Source organism: Gallinula chloropus, assembly GCF_964237585.1.
Source record: "Gallinula chloropus genome assembly, chromosome: Z".
Taxonomy (NCBI): domain Eukaryota; kingdom Metazoa; phylum Chordata; class Aves; order Gruiformes; family Rallidae; genus Gallinula; species Gallinula chloropus.
The window spans coordinates 77,156,046-77,177,622 of record NC_140089.1 but is presented as its reverse complement, the minus strand read 5'-3'; the positions used below and the strand labels follow the sequence as shown (position 1 = coordinate 77,177,622).

General features: G+C 43.0%; 1 protein-coding gene across 1 annotated transcript; it reads right to left on the bottom strand.

Moving 5' to 3' along the window:
- Positions 1 to 5,788: 5,788 nt before the first annotated feature.
- On the bottom strand, positions 5,789 to 20,437 carry SLC45A2 (solute carrier family 45 member 2; the record flags this gene model as incomplete). Its single annotated transcript, XM_084278215.1, has 7 exons — positions 5,789 to 6,013; positions 8,789 to 8,994; positions 9,957 to 10,080; positions 11,324 to 11,467; positions 15,774 to 16,099; positions 18,813 to 18,989; positions 19,999 to 20,437. The coding sequence occupies 7 exons, from the start codon at positions 20,435 to 20,437 to the stop codon at positions 5,789 to 5,791; spliced, it is 1,641 nt and encodes a 546-aa protein (XP_084134341.1).
- Positions 20,438 to 21,577: the final 1,140 nt, after the last annotated feature.

The following is a 21,577-nucleotide window of genomic DNA, read 5'->3' as shown; positions in this document are numbered from 1 at the left end:
AAAGCAAAATTCCTGTTCAGAAAAGAACATCCTTTGATAATGTGCCACCTCACTCTCAGAGATAACCACAGTTCTAACAGCTGTTTTGCTGCCTTGTTTTCCAATGTAATGCAATCTAGCATTTCTTAAAAGTGTACTTCTTGGGATTGGAAGTTAAGTTGGCATTTCAACACTTGTTAAAGACATAAGTACTTCAGTCCTCAAAATCCCTGGAAACTGATTATTTGAAAGTTTTATTGCAAGGTGGTGTTGATTTTGCCTAAGGCAAAAAACAAACCAAACCAAATCTGAATGTTGAAAAGCAAAACAAATAATTTGAGATACATTTGCACCTATATGGTGATCCGCTAGCCATGCAACTCCAGGGTGTAGCTCCCAGCCTTTAAGAGAAGACCTCTAGGGATTACAATGCCAGAACTTCTTTCTTTTCCTCATGTCACTCTTGGATCCCCCCCAGTTCCAATATTTTTCCTTCTCCTGCTCAGCACCTAATGAGCAGGGATGGCTTCACATCAGAGGTGACAAAGACCTGATGCTGCCTGTTGTCCTCTCCTTGTGCTGTGGCCACTGTCCCTGACTCCTGACACACCTCACCTTTTGGGAACCAACCCAACAAAAAAATCACCTGCCAAACAGTAGCACAGCGCAGGGGTTGCTGTGCTTCAGGATTGACTCTTGGCAGTAGCACTGAAAGATTTGAAGGCCAGACTCTGCCATGAGTTTGATGCTAAACATGTCTTTGGTGGGCTCCTGCCACCATGTGTCCGTATGGCAGCGTCTCCAATGTCATTATGCAGCTGGGTTACAGCTAGGAACAAGCAACTTTCCCTTGTCTGCACACACACACACACACACACACAAAACCAAGAAAAACCACCACCACAGCTGCAACAACAACAAAAACCCCACAAAATACATTCCCCCCCCCCCAAAAAAAAAAAAAAAAAGAAAGAAAACAACCAACAAAAAAACCAGACAAACAACCCCAAAAACCTGAAGTGCAGCAGCGCATCACTATAAGGCAACTTCAGAGTAAGATGAAAGAGAGAGGGTCCGGTCTGAGGTGAGGAAGCAATGCAAGGGAAGGCAGCGCCTGCGCCCTGGAGAAGTGTTATAATGTCATTGAACACTGGGGGGCAACGAAGCACCCAGTGTTCGGGGAGGAGAGTACTTGAACCGGTAAGACGGCAGCCCCATTCCCTCTTCCCCCTGGCCCAGATACAGCCTTTGATAATATCCTTTCAAAAAGCAGTTAATTTTTTGGAAAAGGCCACAGGCTTTGAAAATAACATACAGGGCCTGCTTGTCTCGGTCTGCTCTGCTATCCAAAGTAGAGAACACTGAATTTTGTTTTCCAACTACTTCAAGTACTTACCTGGAGCAAGAAAGGCCAATGCTCTCTGGTTTCTTGGTTTTGCATGATGTGAAGTCATTATCTTTGGCACACAGGTAAAATACTACTACATGGGGAGGGTGAAAGGTTAATTTCCAAGAAGAAATTTTAAGAAATACAACAGATTAACACACCTTGCATACCTAAAGCAGCGATCTATGAAACTAAATACACTGTAGACAGCAACAGAATTACAAACATCTCTTTACAGTTTAGTCTTGAACAAATGGCCCCTAACATTTTCTGCTTAAATATACAAAGAAGGAGAAGCTAGGGAATAAGAAATGAATGCTGGAAGCTCAGAGGGGAAAGTTTTGGTTTATAGATCATTGTCATAGCTTCATCCTTCTAAAAATAATTTTGAGACATTTTACAGCAGATACTTCCACCCTTTTCCTCCATGAAGCGATCCCTCTACAGCTCAGAAATGTCAGATATCATCGTTGCCACATCTCATACTTACACCATTCTCCCTGTCTTCTGACATGCTGCAGGGACTCGTTCCAACTCATGGACACCAATGCTTAGAGCAAGGACATGGAACTGTTGGAACAGGTCCACAGAAGGCCACGAAGGTGACTGGTGGGCTGCAGCATCTCGACTCTGAAGACAGGCTGAGAGAGTTGGGGCTGTTCAGCCTGAAGAAGAGGAGGCTTTGGGGACACCTTATAGCAGCCTTACAGTACATGAAGGGGGCCTTCAAGAAAGCTGGGAAGGGACTTTTTAGAAGGACGTGGAGTGATAGGACAAGGCAGAATAGTTTTAAATTGGAAGGGGGGAGATTTAGAGTGGATATTAGGAAGAAATTCGTCACTATGAGTGTGGGGAGACACTGGCACAGGCTGCCCAGAGAAGTGGTGGCTGCCCCCACCCTGGCAGTGTTCAAGACAAAGTTGGATGGGGCCTTGAACAGCCTGGTCTAGTGAGAGGTGTCCCTGCCCGTGGCAAGGGGATTGGAGCTTGATGATCTTTAAGGTCCCTTCCAGCCCTAACCATTCTGATTCTATAAAGCTGCGAGTTCTGCCAAGACAAGGACATTTATGACTCATCCTGACCTGTGTAGAAGTGACCTGCCCTGTATTTGGAAGACAAGTGTCTCCCATGGACCACCTGAGTTGCTTGCTTTTAAGGACCTCAAAGAAACTTAATGAGATCATTGTAGAAGATAGAATGAACACTGGGGTAAAAAACACCCCCAAAACCAACAACTGTTGCAATGTTACTATTTCTGTAAATTCTCTGAACAAAAGAACCAAAACTTCCTTGGACGTTTGTTTGCATGCCATGCCTGCTTGCTAAATGGGAATTAGTGGGACGCATTTGAAAGAAAAAGGGCAAGGAGTTATGAAGATGGCAGGCTTGTTTCCAGCCTCAGTTCATTCAGCCATAACCAGTTCTGTTAAAGTAGGAGGGAAGAGGGGAAGGTCAAGACATCTTGTCTTCATCTAAACATATCATTTGTGTAAACACAATATAGAGAAGGTCTTTATTTGATTTTGTGCTTATGGAAATAAAACCAGATAAGAAAGATCAGACCCAGGGTACTTCTAACTTTGAAACACATAATTGCAGTAAAAGATAATGTTAAGTACAATAACTGACCATACTGGTAACTCAAGTCGTGAACTAATGTGAAAGGACAGAAAAGGTGGAACTTCTTCAGTTAGTAGCACCACAATACAGTTCTTCAATGCCTTTAAAGTTTTTAGCATTTTAGCATTTCTATTCCTGAAAGAAATACTCTTCTCATGAATTGGTAACACTTTAGATTGTTTGCAGTGAGACCTGAAATACATTTTTGACTTCCAAATGAGCACCACAATAATTTTTCTGTTTTAAACACTGTTTTTCATATTGCACAGAGATTTTTTTTTTTTTTTTTGGTCTGCTTGCTGTTTTTGACAAAGACCCATTAAGAAAGATACTGTTTTGAGGTCTTACAAACAAGTATAGGATGTTTTTATGGAGACATTGCCAAAGAAACACCGACTCGACTGTTCTGTAGCACGCAGTGAATTTTAAAAGGAAAGAACATGAGAAAGATGATAATGTGATTTCCTGAAACAGTTTTCTCTGAATAAATTTGTAAATATAAGCATCGATATACATGATGGTCCCATCTCTCTTCTCTCTGCAGGTTTACAGTTCTTGTTATGCTACTGCAGATCTATGGTCACTCCATGGGCCTGAATCAATGCCAGCTCTCTCTTTTTGTATAACAGAGCAGAGATAGCACTGACCACTCAAATTTTAATGTTCTGATAGCATTAAACCTCACAGAAAATATTGACAAAGAGATAGGTAAACATTTCGAAGTTCCTTTCCCAGCCTCACACTGGAATTGGAGCTCTATGTCCTCAGAGCCTGGAGCGTGGGTTTACATGGTGCTTCAAGTCTTGCAGTCCTATAAAACCAGGTCACCTCCTCTTTTTCTCTATTTGCATGGCTCCACACAGAAGCCTCTCTCTTCCCTTAAAAATTCCTCCTCCCAGAAGATACTGAGCTAATGGAAGTTAGTGAGATGGCATGAAAGGTATTGAGAAGTGAAACATCCTTCATCTTCTGGCCTTCTACTCTTTGCTCTTGTTGAGACCATTGTGATCCAGCCATCTCAGCACCTACAAAGTGTTTCAGCCACAGTCCGGGGGCTCAGTCTTCCAAGCTTTTCTCTTGAATGGGTGTGACATGAGGGGAGGTTGTGAAGAGCCACAAAATGAAAGAAACCATCAAAGGTGTTTTTTTCATAAGGTCAGATGAAGGAGCTGTGAAGGAAGGTAAGTTTTGCCATGCACTGAGAGCTTGTTTGGGCCTACAGTGGAGGCACAAGCATCAACAAAAAAAGTAGCTGAGGCTGGCATGGGTTTGTTATAATAAAAGATTGCCTAAACAGTTGTGTTGGGTTTTTTTCCTGGGAATAAATGACTCAGTCGACTCTTGGAAACATACAAAAAAGATGAAATTTGTGCATCTCTGCTGAGGCACCTTATACTCGAATCTAGCCGTTTATTTGTGGCAGTGCCAGCTTGTGTCAGGCAGAGCTTGTAGGAGGTGATCAGCCCCACAGTGCACCTGACAGAACAACGCCAATTATACATGTGCAACATTTAAGACAAACAAACACCACACCTGGCAACAGTCTCCCTGTGCCACTGTTCCTTAACAATACTGCATGAGCGGGTGGCTTCATGTGGCTGAGCATTTAACACAGCAAATGGATACGGCAGTTTTCAGGACAGAGGAGGGACAGCACAGACAGAGTGTTCTGCTTCCAAACACTGGCAGTACTCTAAAATGAAGCTTCATATGCCATTAAATACAGGTAACTGGAGTTAAGTATTTACTGTACAGTAATTCCCGACAGTGCTTTGCAGAACTGAATTTATTTACAGTATTTTGTAAAGAGCAAATGCCATTTCACTCAAAGCTAGATGCATGAAGGAAAATAGAGAAAAGAGAGATGCTACTATAAGGTAAACACTGTCATATCCAATGTAAAGATTTAAATGCCTTACAACCAGTCCTAAAATTTTTTTTTTTGGCCAAGATTTTCTTTTTCTCTTTTTAATTTCAGTATCAAATTCAACAGGCCAGTTTTTTAAAGTGGCAGAAATGACAGCTGTTTACCATAGATGGATGGTTTAAGTGCCTACACACAGATTTGCAGAGCAGCCTTAGGCAGACTTTCATGACAAGCTCAGTCAGTACTTTCATTTCAAGTATACAGAAGCAGCAGGGTCCAGTATAAAACAATCACTTTACAGTTACGCTTTTAAACAGCGGACCTCTATCGTGTTTATATTGCAGTCATCATTCATACCCAAATCTGTTTTTGACAGTAGCTGGGTATTAACCAATCCCATTTAACATTACTACTAATCACAATACAGTTGCACCCCGCGTGGCCCCTGGCACCTGCTTGATCCTGCTGCAGCTTTTGAATACCAGAAGGAATATCCCCAAATTTAAGATGCTTGAAAAGCAAGATAAATAAAAACTTTCTTCCGAACTCTGTCCACTTGTATTACTTCTTCAACTCACCACATATTTCATCTATTAACTTCCACAGATTGCTAATGAGAAGTTTCGTAATGATTCCTCATGTAGGGCATCCAGATACCGTGGGCATACACCCCGTCACATGTAACTGTGTCAACACACTGACGTCAACAGGAATGAAGTAACAAAGCAGTCAAAATTCAGATGTTTTCAACTGGAGGCATTAGGCAACCAGTTTTATCAAGTCCCCATTTCGTAAAGCTCTGGGATTGCAGCTGCTCCAAGGAGGTAAGAGAGGAGGACGTGCCAGTAGCATCAGTGCGGCAACAGCACTGGTGCTACCAACCCAGAAAGAGAGCGCTCCCCTGGGCAGATTTCTTCCAGCCGGTTCACACAGTCCTACTCCACATACCGAACACAGAAAGCAACAAAGCAGCAGCCAATCAGTGACACCGTAGATGCCGAAATCACAGTGACTGCACTGCCAGCAACACTAACCAAGAGCCCCAGGCCCACACCGAGAATGATCTGGGCCAGCTGGACCATGCAGGTGAGAGCGGCACAGTCAATGCCCTTCCCTCGCTCGTGCTCTCCAGCTTGTTCTCCATCCTGCAGCTTCAGGCTCTGCAAATAAGCACCAAAAAAAAACCCGAAACAGTGAAAAGAGACAGTTGACAACAACTTGCAGCTCTCGGACAATGTGCTGTCACACCACCAAGTGCAGCAAGACAGGACAATAGCTCTCTGCTTCTCTTCTGTTTATTCTGCTCATCCCACAGAGGTTACAGAATCCAATCAAAGATTTTGCAAGTGATAGAGTTTTCCAAGCTCCCTGAGAATTGCCCTCTTTCTCCCATCTGCAACTTTTCCCTCTATCCCTTCTCCCAAGCAGAGAATCAGAAAAAATAGCCATTTCCCTCAAGTTCAGGTCTATCTGAGCTCTGGCAAACTGACATTTCACAGTGTGGGACATTCTGTCATGGATAATTTATTTCCAACCCTCATGGTTGAAGGAGAGCCTCAAAGAGATGTTAAGTCATGCTATGTCCCACACACGTACACAGCATAATTCATTATATGGAGCACTGTGCTCTGAAGTTATGTCTCAAAGCACACAGAGGATTTCAGTACTAAAATCTAAGAGTAATGCTTTTATTTCTAGGGAAAACAAAAATTCTGGAAACAAATCTCCAGACCAGGATTCTTCTACACTACCAGAGAATATTACTATCCACTCATTATCTGTATATCTGCTGTGATATACATACCAGAGAAAAAGGCTTCATTTATCATGTACAAGTATAAAAGCACCCTGTGAGGGTGGTTGATCACTGGAATAGGTTGACCAGAGGTGTTGTGGATTCTCCATTCCCAGGAATATTCAAACCAGACTGGACATGGCTCCGGGCAACCTGGTCTAGGTGGCCTTGCCTGAGCACGGCAGTTGGACTGCATGAGCTCTGGAGGTCTCTTCTAACTTCAGCTGCTCAGTAACTCACACCAGGAAGGAACTATTCTCTTTTGTTGGGAAATTATATGATAGTTTATGTATTTATTGCTCTTCTCATATAGGCTGTTGCATGGGAAGGTTGTATTGTAACAAACGAGGTTTCAGTGCGGTAGGCTGGCTGTGTTGCTGTCTTCTGGTATCCAAACACTCTTGGCCATTAAGATGCTTGTTTTTCACAAGACCCGTTACAGCCTTTGAGCTGTTAGCACACGAAGCACAAAAGTACTGGAGACAAACAGTCTCTTCCTAATCCAGTAGAGAAAATTGGATTTGGATCGTAGGCAGCAGCAGCACAGAACATGAATTGAAAAGGCAGCATTTTAAAACCCAGCACAGGATTTTTGGCAAAACGCATAGAGAGGGAAAATGTCTGCTCTTTGCTCTGGCATGATACAGTCCTTTCATCTGCAGTATTTCCAATTTTAGACACTTTTTTTTTTTTTAATTATATCTATTTTGCTGGGCTGTGGCCAGTGTTCCTATGTGCCAGTAGTTCTGACCACAGTAATTTAAATATAAGTATGTAAATGAATGTAGCCATGCACTTGCCATTTCCTCCTTAATTTTTCTATCTTGTACATTAGAGAAGATTTGAGCTAAACCTAATTCTGCTAATATCAGATCTAACATAAAATTATATATCATTTAACATCTGGCATAGCAAGTACCATGCACCAAACAAGAAACAGTTGGCTGTCTTACAAGTGACATTTGAATATATTAGCCTATTAAAGTCCATGCACACTTCAGCCTATTTTATTTCACCTCTGTCTTGGAACAACTCTGAATCAAAGCCAGGTAACAATTGTGCCTTTACTCCCTCTCTCTGGAGTTGGCTGGCCTGAGGTTAGAATTGTGATCTCACCCTAAGCTGGGTTCATTCCCTGTTCTTTCTGAAACTTTTCATCATGATCATTCACTCTTGGAAGGAACAGAGACATTAACTGAAGAATCAGGAATCAGATCTATGAAATATTTAACCACATTCAGACAACCTCCTGGGATTCAATAGAATGAGAGTTTTTGTGTATTCATCACTCAGATAGTAATGCTTTAAAATCATACAGAATACTAGGACATGTTCTCAAGGACTTGATCTAGCCCTGTGCTGGTCAACTATGTTTCTGTGTTGTTTTTCATTGCCTTTATTAATTTCTTCCCCAGACCTAATGAGAACTTTTCCTAAGTCCTCCCAACTCTCCCTAATCCTTGCTGTTTTCAGGTCTCTCACTAACTTAAGATTGACTTCAGAGAACTTTTACAATAAAGAGCTTAACACTTTACAAGACATGAAGATCCTGCTGTGCCGAGTAACATGATATAAGGAATGCAAGCTTTTCCAGATTTTCCTTGGAAACAGGATTTCATGCTGTGGAGGACTAAAAAACAACCCCAGACATTTACAGAGATCATGAGAATGTGGTATATAATTTAATTCTGAACTATACAAAACTGTTTGTACTCAAATTTTATGCATTTATTACCTAACAGCTTTTGTCACACTTTGCAGTTAACTAAAAATTCTGCCAGCCTTTACAATGTAGTTACTAAACCTTAGGAACTCCAAAATCAAGTCCTTGGCTCATACAGCTGGAAGGAATGATATAAAGAAGATGGCAAGTCAAGTGGAGCCCCGTTATCTGCTCACCACCCAAACATGTTCTGAGATCAGCTTTGGGTTCAGCTGTGATTATAAATGATTATCTGCCTCACAGCAGGACTGTTTGGAGAGTTTGGAGCTGGGACCTTAACCCTCTGTCAGAAACTTTCCATTCATAACATAAGTAGGTTGAAATTAAAATTAAATGCTGCTAACCAGTTCTATCCAGTTTCCTCCCCAAACATACCAGACAGATAAAAACTTACCCTTTCTTAGATATGGGACTCACCTCTTCTTCCCGGTGATACTCTGCAATGAGGTGGAATGGCACAGTGTACAGCGTGCTGGACATGACACCAAAGAGGGAACATAGAGCCAGAGTGGAATAGACATTTGGAAACAAGCCAATTAATCCAGTACCCAATCCAAAGAGTAGGTATCCAAGGAAATAAAGTCCCTTTAATCCTATATATGGAAGGAGGATTTTCTGCAGGTCTGTGGAAAGCAAGTGAAAATGCTGATAAGACTACAGCAAAACATGCCACATTTCATCAGGAAGGTCCTTTAAGGGGCTGTATTTTGTGATGGAGGAGATAATCTTACTGATTTTGGAAGTTGCCTCAAATTATTGCAGGTATAAACTTGCCAAAAATACTTGCTCTCTCTGGGGATAGTCTTATTCTGGCTTAGCCAACTCCATCAAAATATTTAACAACCCTTCTGGAAGAACTGCCCTCATTGACAACCTCAGACTTTGACTGTAATACGAACATTTGGCATCAGCCTCTGTCTGAGCTGAGAAAGGCGCTGCAGAAATGCCTGTAGTTAAGCTCCAAAAGGAAAAGATCTCCATTAAGCCTCTTTTAGAGACTCAATTCAGCCCCCCAAATGCTACTCATTTGAGTTTTCAGATCACAAGTAATTTTTTTAAGCCTTGGCAAGAGCCATGGTAAAATCTGTCTGGGTAACTGTGCTAGCACATTTACACACAACTTTGGAAACCAAGGTTGATGCTTCCAGCCAGACCTTCTACTGCACAGTGAAGAAGTTATTTTATGAGGAATGCAGATGAAGAGAGGCCATCAGAAGGACCTTTGAGAACCTACACTGACAGCTCTGCTAGGCAAAACAGCATCTCAGAATGATGGTCATAGCGTCCATTTTACCCTGGCATTTAACTTCAGGATGATTTTCATTGTTAAGGGTCAGTTCACATGCAGAACAATGCCTTAGTGCCAAAGTGACCCCTCATCATGTGATCAGCAACTGTTTCCTTTAAGACAACAGTTTCTTACAATGCCGAGAATGTACCTTTTCTGAAGGTTTTCATATGGGGGAAAAAAACCCAGAACCACTGGATGATTTACTTTTGCTTTACTTTTTTTAACAATGGCAAATAGCAAACTGTTTGGACATTGTTTCGAAACAAAGTGCTAAGTATGTTCCTGGGTACTTACAAGAATAGACTGATGAAGAAATTGCGTTGATGCACAGCCCCCAGCATCCCATCTCTACTCCTGCTTTGTAGGTAAGGTAAAGCGTGGAGTTATGAGGTGCATAAGGACTACCCTGGTATACAACCTGAAAGAGAGACCACAAGGATCACAGAAGGCAGGGAAGGGCTGTATGTACAGAACACCTCCTTCTTAGGGGAACAGGGTACCAAACACAGGGCCTCACCCCTGATGGGGGAGATGGTTAGCACCCAAGAAGTCCCTTAAGCAGTGCCCTTCACAGTTCTCCAGGTTTCACACGCCTGTCTCCCACCCCAGGCTCTTCCTCCTTTCTTACCATCTACATTTTCCTGAACTGTCCACAGTACACTGACTCATTTGTTCTTTTTCCTTTGGGTGTCTTATGTCCCAGTATCCTCCTTTCTCCACTTCTGCCTTCTTGCCTTAGCTTAATTTATCTGCGATTTTGTTTGTTTGTTTCTTTCTCAGGCTCACCCCAACACACTCATTTTCCCATCTAGTCATTATCTCACTCAGTTCCTTATCTAGACAAGCAAAACCTTTTCTTTCAGTTGTTTATATACACTGCAGGGAAAGAAAAACAAACCCAACAAACCAACAAAACCAACAAACCATCCCGCCCCTCCCTCTCTCCTACAAAGACAAAAAATGGTGAGGAAATGGGAATACTGGGTGGAAACTGTGGAAAAAAGCAAGTGGCAATGAGAGGATTTGTGCCAGGAGCACATATCTGTACCCTGGAAGAGACGGGCAGGATTGTACAGGCAAGAACCACAGGCAGGGACGTGCCATCCCACTGCCCAGGGATGGGCTGAAAAAAGGGAGCACTGGCTGTCATGAAGGCAAAGAATTGCTGGCAGAAGGGCCTGAGGGAAAAGTTTAAAGAGGTACGTCAGGGACAGCCAAATTGAAGGAGACAAGAGCCTTGAGCTGCCAAGTATTTCCCCGTGCACAGAGCTGCAGAGCAGGTGAATGGCCAGTGCTCATGTGCCACAGTAACGCCAGCTGCATCCCAGCAACATCAGTGTTCCTTGGGTTAGGAAAACTGCCCATCTCGGAGCAGCTCCAAAGCCAAAGCAGAGGAGGGGTGTGTTTGGAGCCACTCCAAGAGCTTCATCTGAAGCAGTTAAATAGGCACAGACAGTCTTACAAATACTGAAAGGTTTTCCAACAGACGCTGGCAAGGAAGAAGGGCCTGAGATCAATTAGCTGTTTTACAAAACTCTTGTGCAGCCATCCAGACACAACTGGCTCTGCCACCACTGTAATTTCTTCAGGATTATAACACTCTCATTTCTTTTTGGGGGAGGAGGAGATGCTAAGAGGAAGGAGGAGCAAGAGGATTTTACCTGTCCCATGAAATCCGTGAAGAAGAGCATGTTGGACAGGAAAGCCATCCATCCAAAGAGGTGGCTCACACACAGATAGCGGTAGTGGGGTGGCATGCTTAGAAGTGTCTTCAAGAGTGATTTAAGGGTCATCCTCCTTTGATCCTAAAAGCAAATATTTAACAATAACACTGTGTTACTGCCCTGAAGGCCAATAAAATAGCTGACAGGAAATGAAGAAAGCCTCCACATCTTTCACTGCCAAACTCCCTCCAAGTTTTTAACTTGTTTTTGCTAGGAAGGGTTGCTTGGATACTGAGGGTCCTTCACCATGTATTTCATTCGTAAAGCCATTGCCTAATAAAGTCATCTGAAAGATTCACAGACACTCTAAGAGAGTTGGAATACATCAGCAAGGATGTAACGCTTCTTGCTGTTATGATCAGTAAGATTATCATCTACTTGTAGAACCAAGTGAAAATTTCCTGCCAAAACTGATTCAGTGGAATTCTGGGTGGAAAAAAACCCACACAAAAAGCCAAACCAACTAACCAAACACTACCCACCCATCCCGTCCCCCCCCAAAAAAAACCAAACCAAAACCCAAAACAAACACACACACCAAAAAAACCCCAAAAAAACCAAAACCAACCCCCACAGAATTTACTTATGGACACAATCAGCTTTCCACTGAAAATTTAAAGCTACTAAATTCTAAATACTTCCTAAGAATTAAAATACATAATTTGTGCAATATGGCATTCCCATTCCCTCCTATGTGCTCAATTCCTTAGAAAATTTCATCTCTTCTGGTGTATCATTGCCATGGGATTTCCACTCTGCACTGTCCTCCCCTCCTCCATGAAGCAGGGTAAGAAGGTGACACATCAGAGGAGATGTAGTACCACTCAAAGTCACAACTCCCAGAGAACATACGTGAGCTCCAGCCCCTGAACACCTCACCCCACAGGAGAAACAACTAATTTCAAAATCAAGGTGGTTTTGGTGCCAGTTAACAAATCTTACTGATAGGGAAAACCAAAACCTTTCAGCATCTTCCATGCCCCACCTTATCTCCCCTCCTTGTCTGAGCCCTGTGCCCCAAAATTCTCTCTCAGTTTCCTTCACAGTCACTCTCATCAGTTCACTTGTGTCACTTGTATTTATTTCGGTACCGTAGGTTGGCTTGATGTCAGGCATTTGCAACAAACAACTCTTACTGCTTTAAAGGTCCTGCATGGTTCTGTGCTTCTAAAGAATAAAGGTGCTGTTTTATCTGTGCATGATGGAACACTTGCAAGTTTCTTTACTGATGTTTGAAGGCAACAGTGTTGGGAGAGACAGTAAGGGATCCGTACGGTGATGAAATGTGGAAGAACTGTAAAAGTTACATCCATTACTGGAAAGCTGAACCCTGTCTTTTATTTGTCCTATGGTAACGACAATTTTTTCCTTCCTTCCCTCAATATTCTTCTTTCTTTTCACAATCTCCTTTCCTTTGAACTAAATTGTGCTGCAAGCTACTCTATGAATAATCGCCACATGTAAAGTTGGAAAATACTTTGCTACAGTGGGAGGTTTTTAATCCTCATAGGAATGCCAAAATTCAAGTTGCTGACTTTCACCTTGAACTGCATATTGTCCAAATCCCTTGGAATTTTTCTTGGCATCACTCTTTTAAATACAAACTTTCTATCCTTCTACAGTTATAAAAAAGGAAACAACACAAAACAAAGAAATTCCACTTTGTCTCATTAGTGTTTTGTTCACAGATAATTACCATTGTTTGACTTGGCTTATTTAATTTATTCACCTCTTTCACACAGTTCTTTAAAAGAACCTTTCCAGTCACAGTGTTAACATAAGGTCACAGGACCAGAAAGGACACTGCAGTAATTACAAACACTGTGACAGCTAGATAGAAACGAAGGATTTCTATTTTAGAGAGTGGAAATGGGCACTGAAGTGTTTGATGTGCACATTCAGTACACACCAGCACACAAACCCTGCACTTATTCAAAGCCTGGCTCCTTTTCAGTTCCTTATCTTTCAAAAGCTCCCTATAAAATCACTGCAACTCAATGCCTAAGATGATTCATAAAGATAGAGACGAATCGGTATGACACGGGTTTTATGGCAGCAGAGTCCGAGTAATTTGGCACCAAACTAAAGGAAAAAAATTAATCACTTTGGATGTCTGCTCATACTGTAACAGGTCAAATCTCATTAATAATCATGACAGCTATTAGCATGTAAGAGCACAGTCCTTAATTTAGAAGATATAGGGCCATGATGCCTGCAGCAAAATTAAAAAAAATAAAGGGAGACACAGAAAAACAGGAAGCCAAACCATTTCTTCAAGGAAGCAATTACAGTAATGAACTCAGAAACATGTGCCACAAGAGACAGACCATTAAGGCAGTGAGTGTCTAGAATTTAAACATGCACAGGCACATCAAAGAGACACGAGACAGATCAAAGCACTGTGAGTCTCTGACAGGCCGCACAGCTAAACATGGAGAGATGAAGGCAGTGGCACAAGCCTGCCACAGTGGACACCAGAGCTTCATCTCAGGCATCAGGTGCTGCTGATTTAGTGGAATTGTTCTTGCCAAGATACAGATGACCCCGATCCTCAGCCTGCTCCCCTTGCTTTCACTGCATCTGCTCTCTCTCCTTCATTTACCTTTCTTTCTTTAGAGCCCATAAGGCCCAAGCAGTCAATGACACTCAGCATCTCTGATAATTTGGAGGATGCTCCGAGTGAACAATGCTGGTGAAGGATGCTGGCTGCCCACACTGGCCTACGGTGGGGCAGCAGGGACGACACCGCTGTGTGACAGACACATTCTCCTAAAAGGCTGTTGCTTTGCTGTCTGCTCCCCTCTGTGTTTGTCTGGTGTTCTCACCAGGCAGCATTCATCTTTTATTCTACCTCTGTGTTGCATCCAGTGTAACAATATTTTTCTTCAGGTTAGTAATACCAAGTGTAACTATAATACATATGAAAAATAGTAAAAGATAATAAAATCCTTTTATTTGTGGCTTAAGCATGAGCTCAGGTTTCTAACTTAGAGCATCGGCACATTCTTGGTATCTTTATCTGATTTATCAAGACTTATGTCAGGGATAGACAGTGGAGTAGAACACCTTCCTTATGAGGACAGGCTGAGGGAGCTGGGTCTCTTTAGCCTGGAGAAGACTGAGGGGTGACCTTGCTAATGTTTATAAATATGTAAAGGGTGAGAGTCAGGAGGAAGGCGCCAGGCTCTTCTCAGTGATGTCAGCTATAGGACAAGGGACATTGGGTATAAGCTGGAGCAGAGGAAGTTCCATGTGAATCTAAGAAGGAACTTTGTGAGGGCTGGGACAGGCTGCCCAGAGAGGCTGTGGAGTCTCCTTCTCTGGAGACATTCAAACCTGCCTGGATGTGTTCCTGTGTGATTTAGTCTGGGTGATCCTGCTCTGGCAGAGGGTTGGACTAGATGATCTTTTGAGATCCCTTCCAACTCCTAATGCTCTGTGATTCTGTGATACATAACACTAAGAGATCAGAAGTGAAATTAAAACAACAAGCAACTGTTCCATCAGTTATTGTTATACTAGGAGCCAAAGATAGATATTATCCTTTGCCCAGCTAGGGTAACATGGTATTTCAGTGAAGCCTTCTGGAACTAAAAGTAATCAAAAAAACTGAAAACTATTCTCTGTTCCCAAGACCCGTTTAGCAATGTGCTCTCCAGATATTTTTCAGGTAGATTCACCTTTTTCTAGTTGCCTGAGATTGAAGCAATATCTCATAAAAATGCAGCAAAACCAAGGTAATAGTGATGACTTCAAAGTGCCAGCCATTCTCTCCCACCTAACAGCCCTGCCAAAGGCAGAGCCACCACATCACTTCAAAACACTTAAAACTCCAGAAGCAAGGTAGCATTGCTGTGGAAGTAGCAATTTTAAACACTTCAGTGCTGTCAATAAATCCTCAATGAAATGCTGAGCAGAGCAAACCTGAACATTTACTAGACCAGGGAACAAACAGTTCATATCTGCTACGTATGAAAGTGTGTGATCTGCAGTGGGAACTACAGATTCATATCAAAGATTAGTGGTCTGTAGTCCTAGCCCACAATTTGATGTGGAATCTATCATCAGAACTAAAGGATGAAGTAGATCTTTTGGACAAAATTCACATGGATATCAAAAGACCGACACAGAGCAGAAACCTGCACCTGTTTTTTTCTCACCCCTGCCAATTGTTCAAAACATCGGGACTAGTCTGTCTCATTCCTATTGCTGGAAATACTTTATAAATATCAAAAAAGGAAGCAGGCTTCCTCCTGACCACGTATTCCAGTGGAGGATCCTTTTTCTGTGTGTGTGAAAGGGCTCCAGTCCAAACAATCAGCATTAGCTAACCAAAGGGTCTCCAAGCATGCAACGGTATGACTTAAAAAATCATTTCTGCACTTACCCCTGTCCGTGACATAACAGCACATTTCCCTGGTTTAGCTGGAGCCGTTATTTCAGCACATGTTGGCTTAAATAAACCATTCTTGATTTCCTCATCTATGGAACTATATGTGTAGGATTCAGTCACTTCCAGCAGGAACTTTGTCTCTTCATTGTCATATCTGAGTGGGACTTCAGGAATACTGCGCAGATGCACAGCAAGGCAGATTAGGAAAACCAAGGCTGCGAAGAAGAAAATCACCTGGAATTCCGATACCAAGGAATATCCTAGTACACTTTGATCCCAGTCCATAGCACCTGTCAGGTAACCCAGGGCTCCTCCCAAACCTATGGGGGTGGGGGAGAAAAAAAGGAGAAAAAAGATCTACTAGCATTGATAAAATAAACAAACAGTGCACAATACCCTCAAATGATACCCTGTAGAAACAACTACATAATCACCCTTCAGATACTAATCACAAGGAGCAGGAATATTGAGCTAATCAGATGTATGAACAGTTAGCAAAACACCTCTTGAAAAATCTCAACAGCTCTGGCAGATAGAGGTCTCAAAAAATGCCTGAATACACAGCAACATCTCTTCTCTTGGGTCTTTGAGAATATATTTTCTTTGAAAGAGAGAGTACAGAATAAAAATCTACTGGAATTTATGTTTTTTTAAAAAAAACTCCACAGAACAACAAATTTTGGTTTTAATTATGTCAAGACTAGCTCTAGTTTGGACTTTGCAAAATGCATTTTATATGGCTGAATCTAAAGAGAAATACTGTCTTCGGGTGACACCTTTTAAAGAAAGGAAATAAAGCCAAAAGCACTGGTTTGTAGTTATCAAAATCTAAGTACCTCACCACTTGAAAAAGGGAACAAAAAGGATCAAATAAAAATGTGTACCTTTGCTGGTTTTCTCAGGAAAGTTAGAATATATAAACATAGTATGAGAATGCTACTGTGTGTCTTTAATAGAAGCAGTGTTCAGACCATGTTCATTTTCATGTCAGAAGCATGAGAAAGTTCACGTGGTTACACAGAGCATTTGAAGGACTTCGAAATATTTCTGCTCTTCTGCTTAGGAGACTTGAAAATAATGTATGGCAGAACCGTTCTGCATCACAGAAAGTAACATTTGCCTCACCTAACCCCCAGATGATTTTCACTTCACGGCGGGTTTTCTGTACTTCTCTCCCTCTCGAGCCCTCCTTCACTGCGTCCTACTGCCTTCCACAGGGGGCTGTATCCTTGCCTGTTCTCGTGGAAAACAATTAAGCTGCTAATAACTTTTTGAAGTAAACCTCCACTACATGTTTGCAGAGCAGTGGGTGCTTGATGCTGGGGGCCGGCTTTGTGCATTGCTTCAGCAAAAAGTAGTGGTGATGCCGGAATGGGGCCTGAGTGTTGTGGGGCCGGGGCGGGGGGGGATACACACACTCGTCCTTCCCCTCGTCTCCTAAGTTTGGTCATGAGTTTCATAACTGCAGAGCTGTCGAGTTTAATGTTACATATTCAAACCCGAAACTGAAGGCAAAGCAGAGAGCAAAATTTTGGACATACTGAGTATAAAAAGAAGGAACTAAATAGGGGAAACAAAACAGTATCTAAAACAGAAGCTGGAAAAGAAATGGGAAGATTGCTGTTTGTGCCTAACAGAGATAACACAAGGAATGGTAAATGTGAATTGTAGGGAATCAGTAAGATTAGATTTTAGGGAAAACTGTCTAACAATAAGGCCAGTGAAGTGCTGGAGCAGACTGCCTTGGGAGGGCTGCAGAACAAGGGAGGATTTCAAGCACAGGCCAGGTAGTTAACCCTCAGGAAGGGTTGAGATAGCAACGATCTCGCTACGGAGGGCACAGGATGCTGGACTAAATAATGCAATCTATTCCAGTCTTATTTGATGGGAGTTGTCCCATGTCCCTTTCCACAGCTCAGTACACAAATGAAACAGCTAAATCTGTAGTTCCAGATTTGGAAATCAAGGATTTTTCATATCATCCAAGGAAAAATTGCAACCAGTGTTCTGATGAAGGCAGGAATATACATAGAGGACTCACTTCCCTCTCTGTCCAAACAAGTGATTGTTGAAGGTTTTATCTCTCAGTTTCTAATGGATAATACTGGTTCCATTGCCATGCTACTTCAAGGTTTCTTTTTAATCTGTGTTCCTGGAGACAGCTATGTTATATGTCCAAAATCATCCTGCTGTCAACAGTTACTTACACCTACCTCCTTGACCAGCCTAACTGCCACTGAATCTGGATGTCTCTGCTCTCGGCCACAAAAATCTGCATTAAATGGACTGCATGACTTCTCATCTGGTCTGCTTTTTCTCTAGTCCTTTCACAGTGACTGCCCTCAAACACATCTCACAATTCACGTGACAGGTTCACAGCCATACGTGTCTTCCCTGTGCATCTTCTCATGCACTGCTGGTTTCCTTCTGTACCTCAGCAGCCTTTCATTGATGTATAAAGGCAACTGAAGCTCACTCTCCATTTGCAGGGGACTGGGCTGAACTGCATGGACTTGCTTTGTGGAAGTCGTGAAGTTCTGGGTTTTTACACAGAACTACTATACAGGAAGGCAGCACGCATTGGATCATTGCTGAAGAAAGGAAACCACCTATTCTGTCCTGTACAGCTCTTTCTCTACATCATATGCAGAGTTAAAAACGTTATTTTTATGTGCTATGGCATGGAAACAACTTATGTCCCTTAATTTTTGCTTCACCAAAAACTTGAGAACATTATAACAAGCTGAATAAGCACCTCTTCACTTTCTTAAATAATAAATTATGCTTACTCAATTCATGGCTGTGTTGCTGTAAGTGTTTATACCTGCAGCCTTCCGCAGCAAAGTTCTTGTAGCAGCAATCACAAGCTGCTGCTCTCTGGAGTAGTGAAAACCCAGCAACAAAAGACTCGTGACTGAAGCGCGGGATCAGATGATCAGTTCATTCAAGATTAGAAACACAGTGAGGATAAAGTCCATGCAATTACCTTCCCCTCCTTTGAGAGGCAGGGAGGAAAAGAAGGGATCTGAGTACCTGTAAAGAGGGCGTGGTAATGCAGACCCTTCTCTTTATCCTGATGAGAGCAGACATCAAATAAATAGGCTTTGATGGGGCCATCAATAAAATCAGCTGCAAAATCAAAAAGCACTACTCCCAGCATGGTAATGACTATTGCCCACGTCCGCTGCTTGTCTCTCTCACCGATGAAAGCTACAAAAAGAAAAACACCCTCATTCTGACAGCAACAGTGCCATGTCCTGCAAAAGCCACATTTCATCTTTCCTGATCCCTCCAAGTCTAAACAGTGCTTAATTATGCAAGAGAGAGCGGTGATACCAGAAACGCATCAGAGAAGCAGGATAACTGAGTGTGCAGCGCAGAGCTGTGCTAGGGTGATTTACCGCCTCGAGTCAGCACAAGCTCAGGGTAGTCCAAGCTCCACAACCAAGAGCATCACTAGCCTTAATCTACTCCTTTGCACCTCCATGGCATGCTCTGGCAGCCTATCACACATGCATTTTGCAGTACCTGTTTTACTGTATTTGCCCTACCACTTCCATTGCTATAGATAATCAAGAGTTAACTTGATTATCAGCCAATTATTAAGTTGATTATTGGGCAAATTAATGCAAGTATATTCAACACCAATGATATCCAGGAAGAGAAGGCAAATCAAAAAAGCACACACTTACCCCCCACCCCCACCCCCGAGTCATAATGACAGCAACAACTTTCCATCAAAATTTTGAGAAGTTACATCTCAAGCTGAAATATAACAGTATCCAGGGATGTCACCCCTACTTGATTTGCACATTACAGGCGCAACATCGTTTCCAAGGAGCTTCTGATTTCTATTATTCACCAGCATAACATAGTTTGGACGTGTATGACACCCCCCACAAAAATACTGATCTTTTAACTTTACAAGGTAGATTTTGTTCTTAAAAACTTCTCCTGGGCCTAAGCAGTGCTCCACTCATATGAGCCAATTCTGGCAACACCACCAACACAGAGCACACTGCAATCACATGCACAAGCTACAGAACAGAACGTACAGGGTATATAACATGCAGCGTTAGGATAGAATTTATATGAAGATCATGGCATCACTCGGCTCCTTCAATGAAATTTTAAGACCCCACTTGAGCAGGGAATAAAGGAAGCCTTCTTTTCTTACTAATTCATAAGTCTGTCAGCACAGCGTATGCCCCTCACTCACCTGAGATCATCATGTCCCCATTGAGGTACAAAGCCATGCCTAACAGCATTATGATGCCCAGACCCAGAATGTAAGGTCGCCTCCTGCCCCAGCTACAGCTGCAGTGATCACTGGCTGAACCTACCACGGGCTGCAGCACGAAGCCCAGGATAGGGCTGATGAGCCACACCAGGCTGTAGAGGTTCTTGGGCAGCCCTACACTGAGCAGCACCGGCGTGACAAAAGCGGCCTCCACAGCATAGCAGAACTCCCGGCCGAACATCGCCATGCTGTGCATGACCAGCCTTCCCACCGCTCGCTGCCTTGGCACAACTGCTCCCGTCCTCGTCACGCATTGCAGCAGAGCCTCCTCCTTCCCTCCTGTGCTGTCCATGTTGGCATTGGCCACCTCAGAAGGGGCTGGAAGAGCTCCGTGGAAACTGTCTTCCGTTAAAGTCATTGATCCAGCTATGCGCAGCGCTCCGGCGGGTCGGTGCTGCCTGCCACAGCTGACATGGAGCCTGGATCATATGCCGGGTGGGATCGGTCTGTGCCGGGGGAGGGACTCACATACTTTCATGGCTCTGCGATCACAAGTTATGCAAGGCAGGGGGCGGGGAAGAGTGCGTTAACGTTAGTAGATCTGAGCTCCTGGGCGTCTGCAAAGCTCCCAACTCTCCCCAACTAAAGAGCTACTGTTTAAGCACAAAATACACATATAACGGGAACATACATCACATGGGTGAGGCACAGGATGTGATACAAAGCTGCTCCTCTTGCTGCTGTAGAACAGCGGCAGTACCACGAAACTAGAGCGCTCAGCTTCCCGTTCAGCAAACATGAGCACCAGAGTGCCGATTGTCAGTGGAACAAGCACAGGGAAAAGAATCTGCAATGCGTGTCTGGAAGAGGATTCCAATGCACTTCATGACCATAAGTGAACCAACTTACTGCTCTGAGTGTTAGTGGCAGGTAGGAAGTTTGACAGAAGTCTGTCAAACAGCAATCAGTGAGTATTTTTTGTATCTGATACGTGCTACCCCCAATACCACTGATTATTTTCTTGATTTCTGAAAAACAGAGGGTATGGGATACTTGTTTGCTTGGTTGGTTCTTTCAAAACAGTCTTACCTGCCAAGAGGAGACCTTAAAAGAAATCTGTTGGGACATATCCAAACTGGACCTTTCACTTTAGTGTGAATGCCTCACCTGAGTGAGGCAGCTGATCCATCTTATGCTGAATCATAGAGTGCTTTGGGTTTAAAGGTCATCTAGTCCCACCCTCCTGCCATGGGCAGGGGCAGACCCCACTAGACCAGGTTGCCCAAAGCCCCATCCAATCTGGCCTTGGTCACTGCCAGGGATGGGGCAGCCACAGCTTCTCTGGGCAGCCTGTGCCAGGGCCTCACCACCTTTATTACAGAACATTTCTTTCCTTTATCTAGTCTGAACCTATCCTCTTATAGTTTCAAACCTTGTCCTATCAAAACAGGCCTTGCTAAAATGTCTGTCCCCATCTTTCTTATGACCCCTGTCTTAAGTATGGAAAGGCCCCAGTTGAAGTAAGGTCTCCCCAGATCCTTCTCTTCTTCAGGCTGAA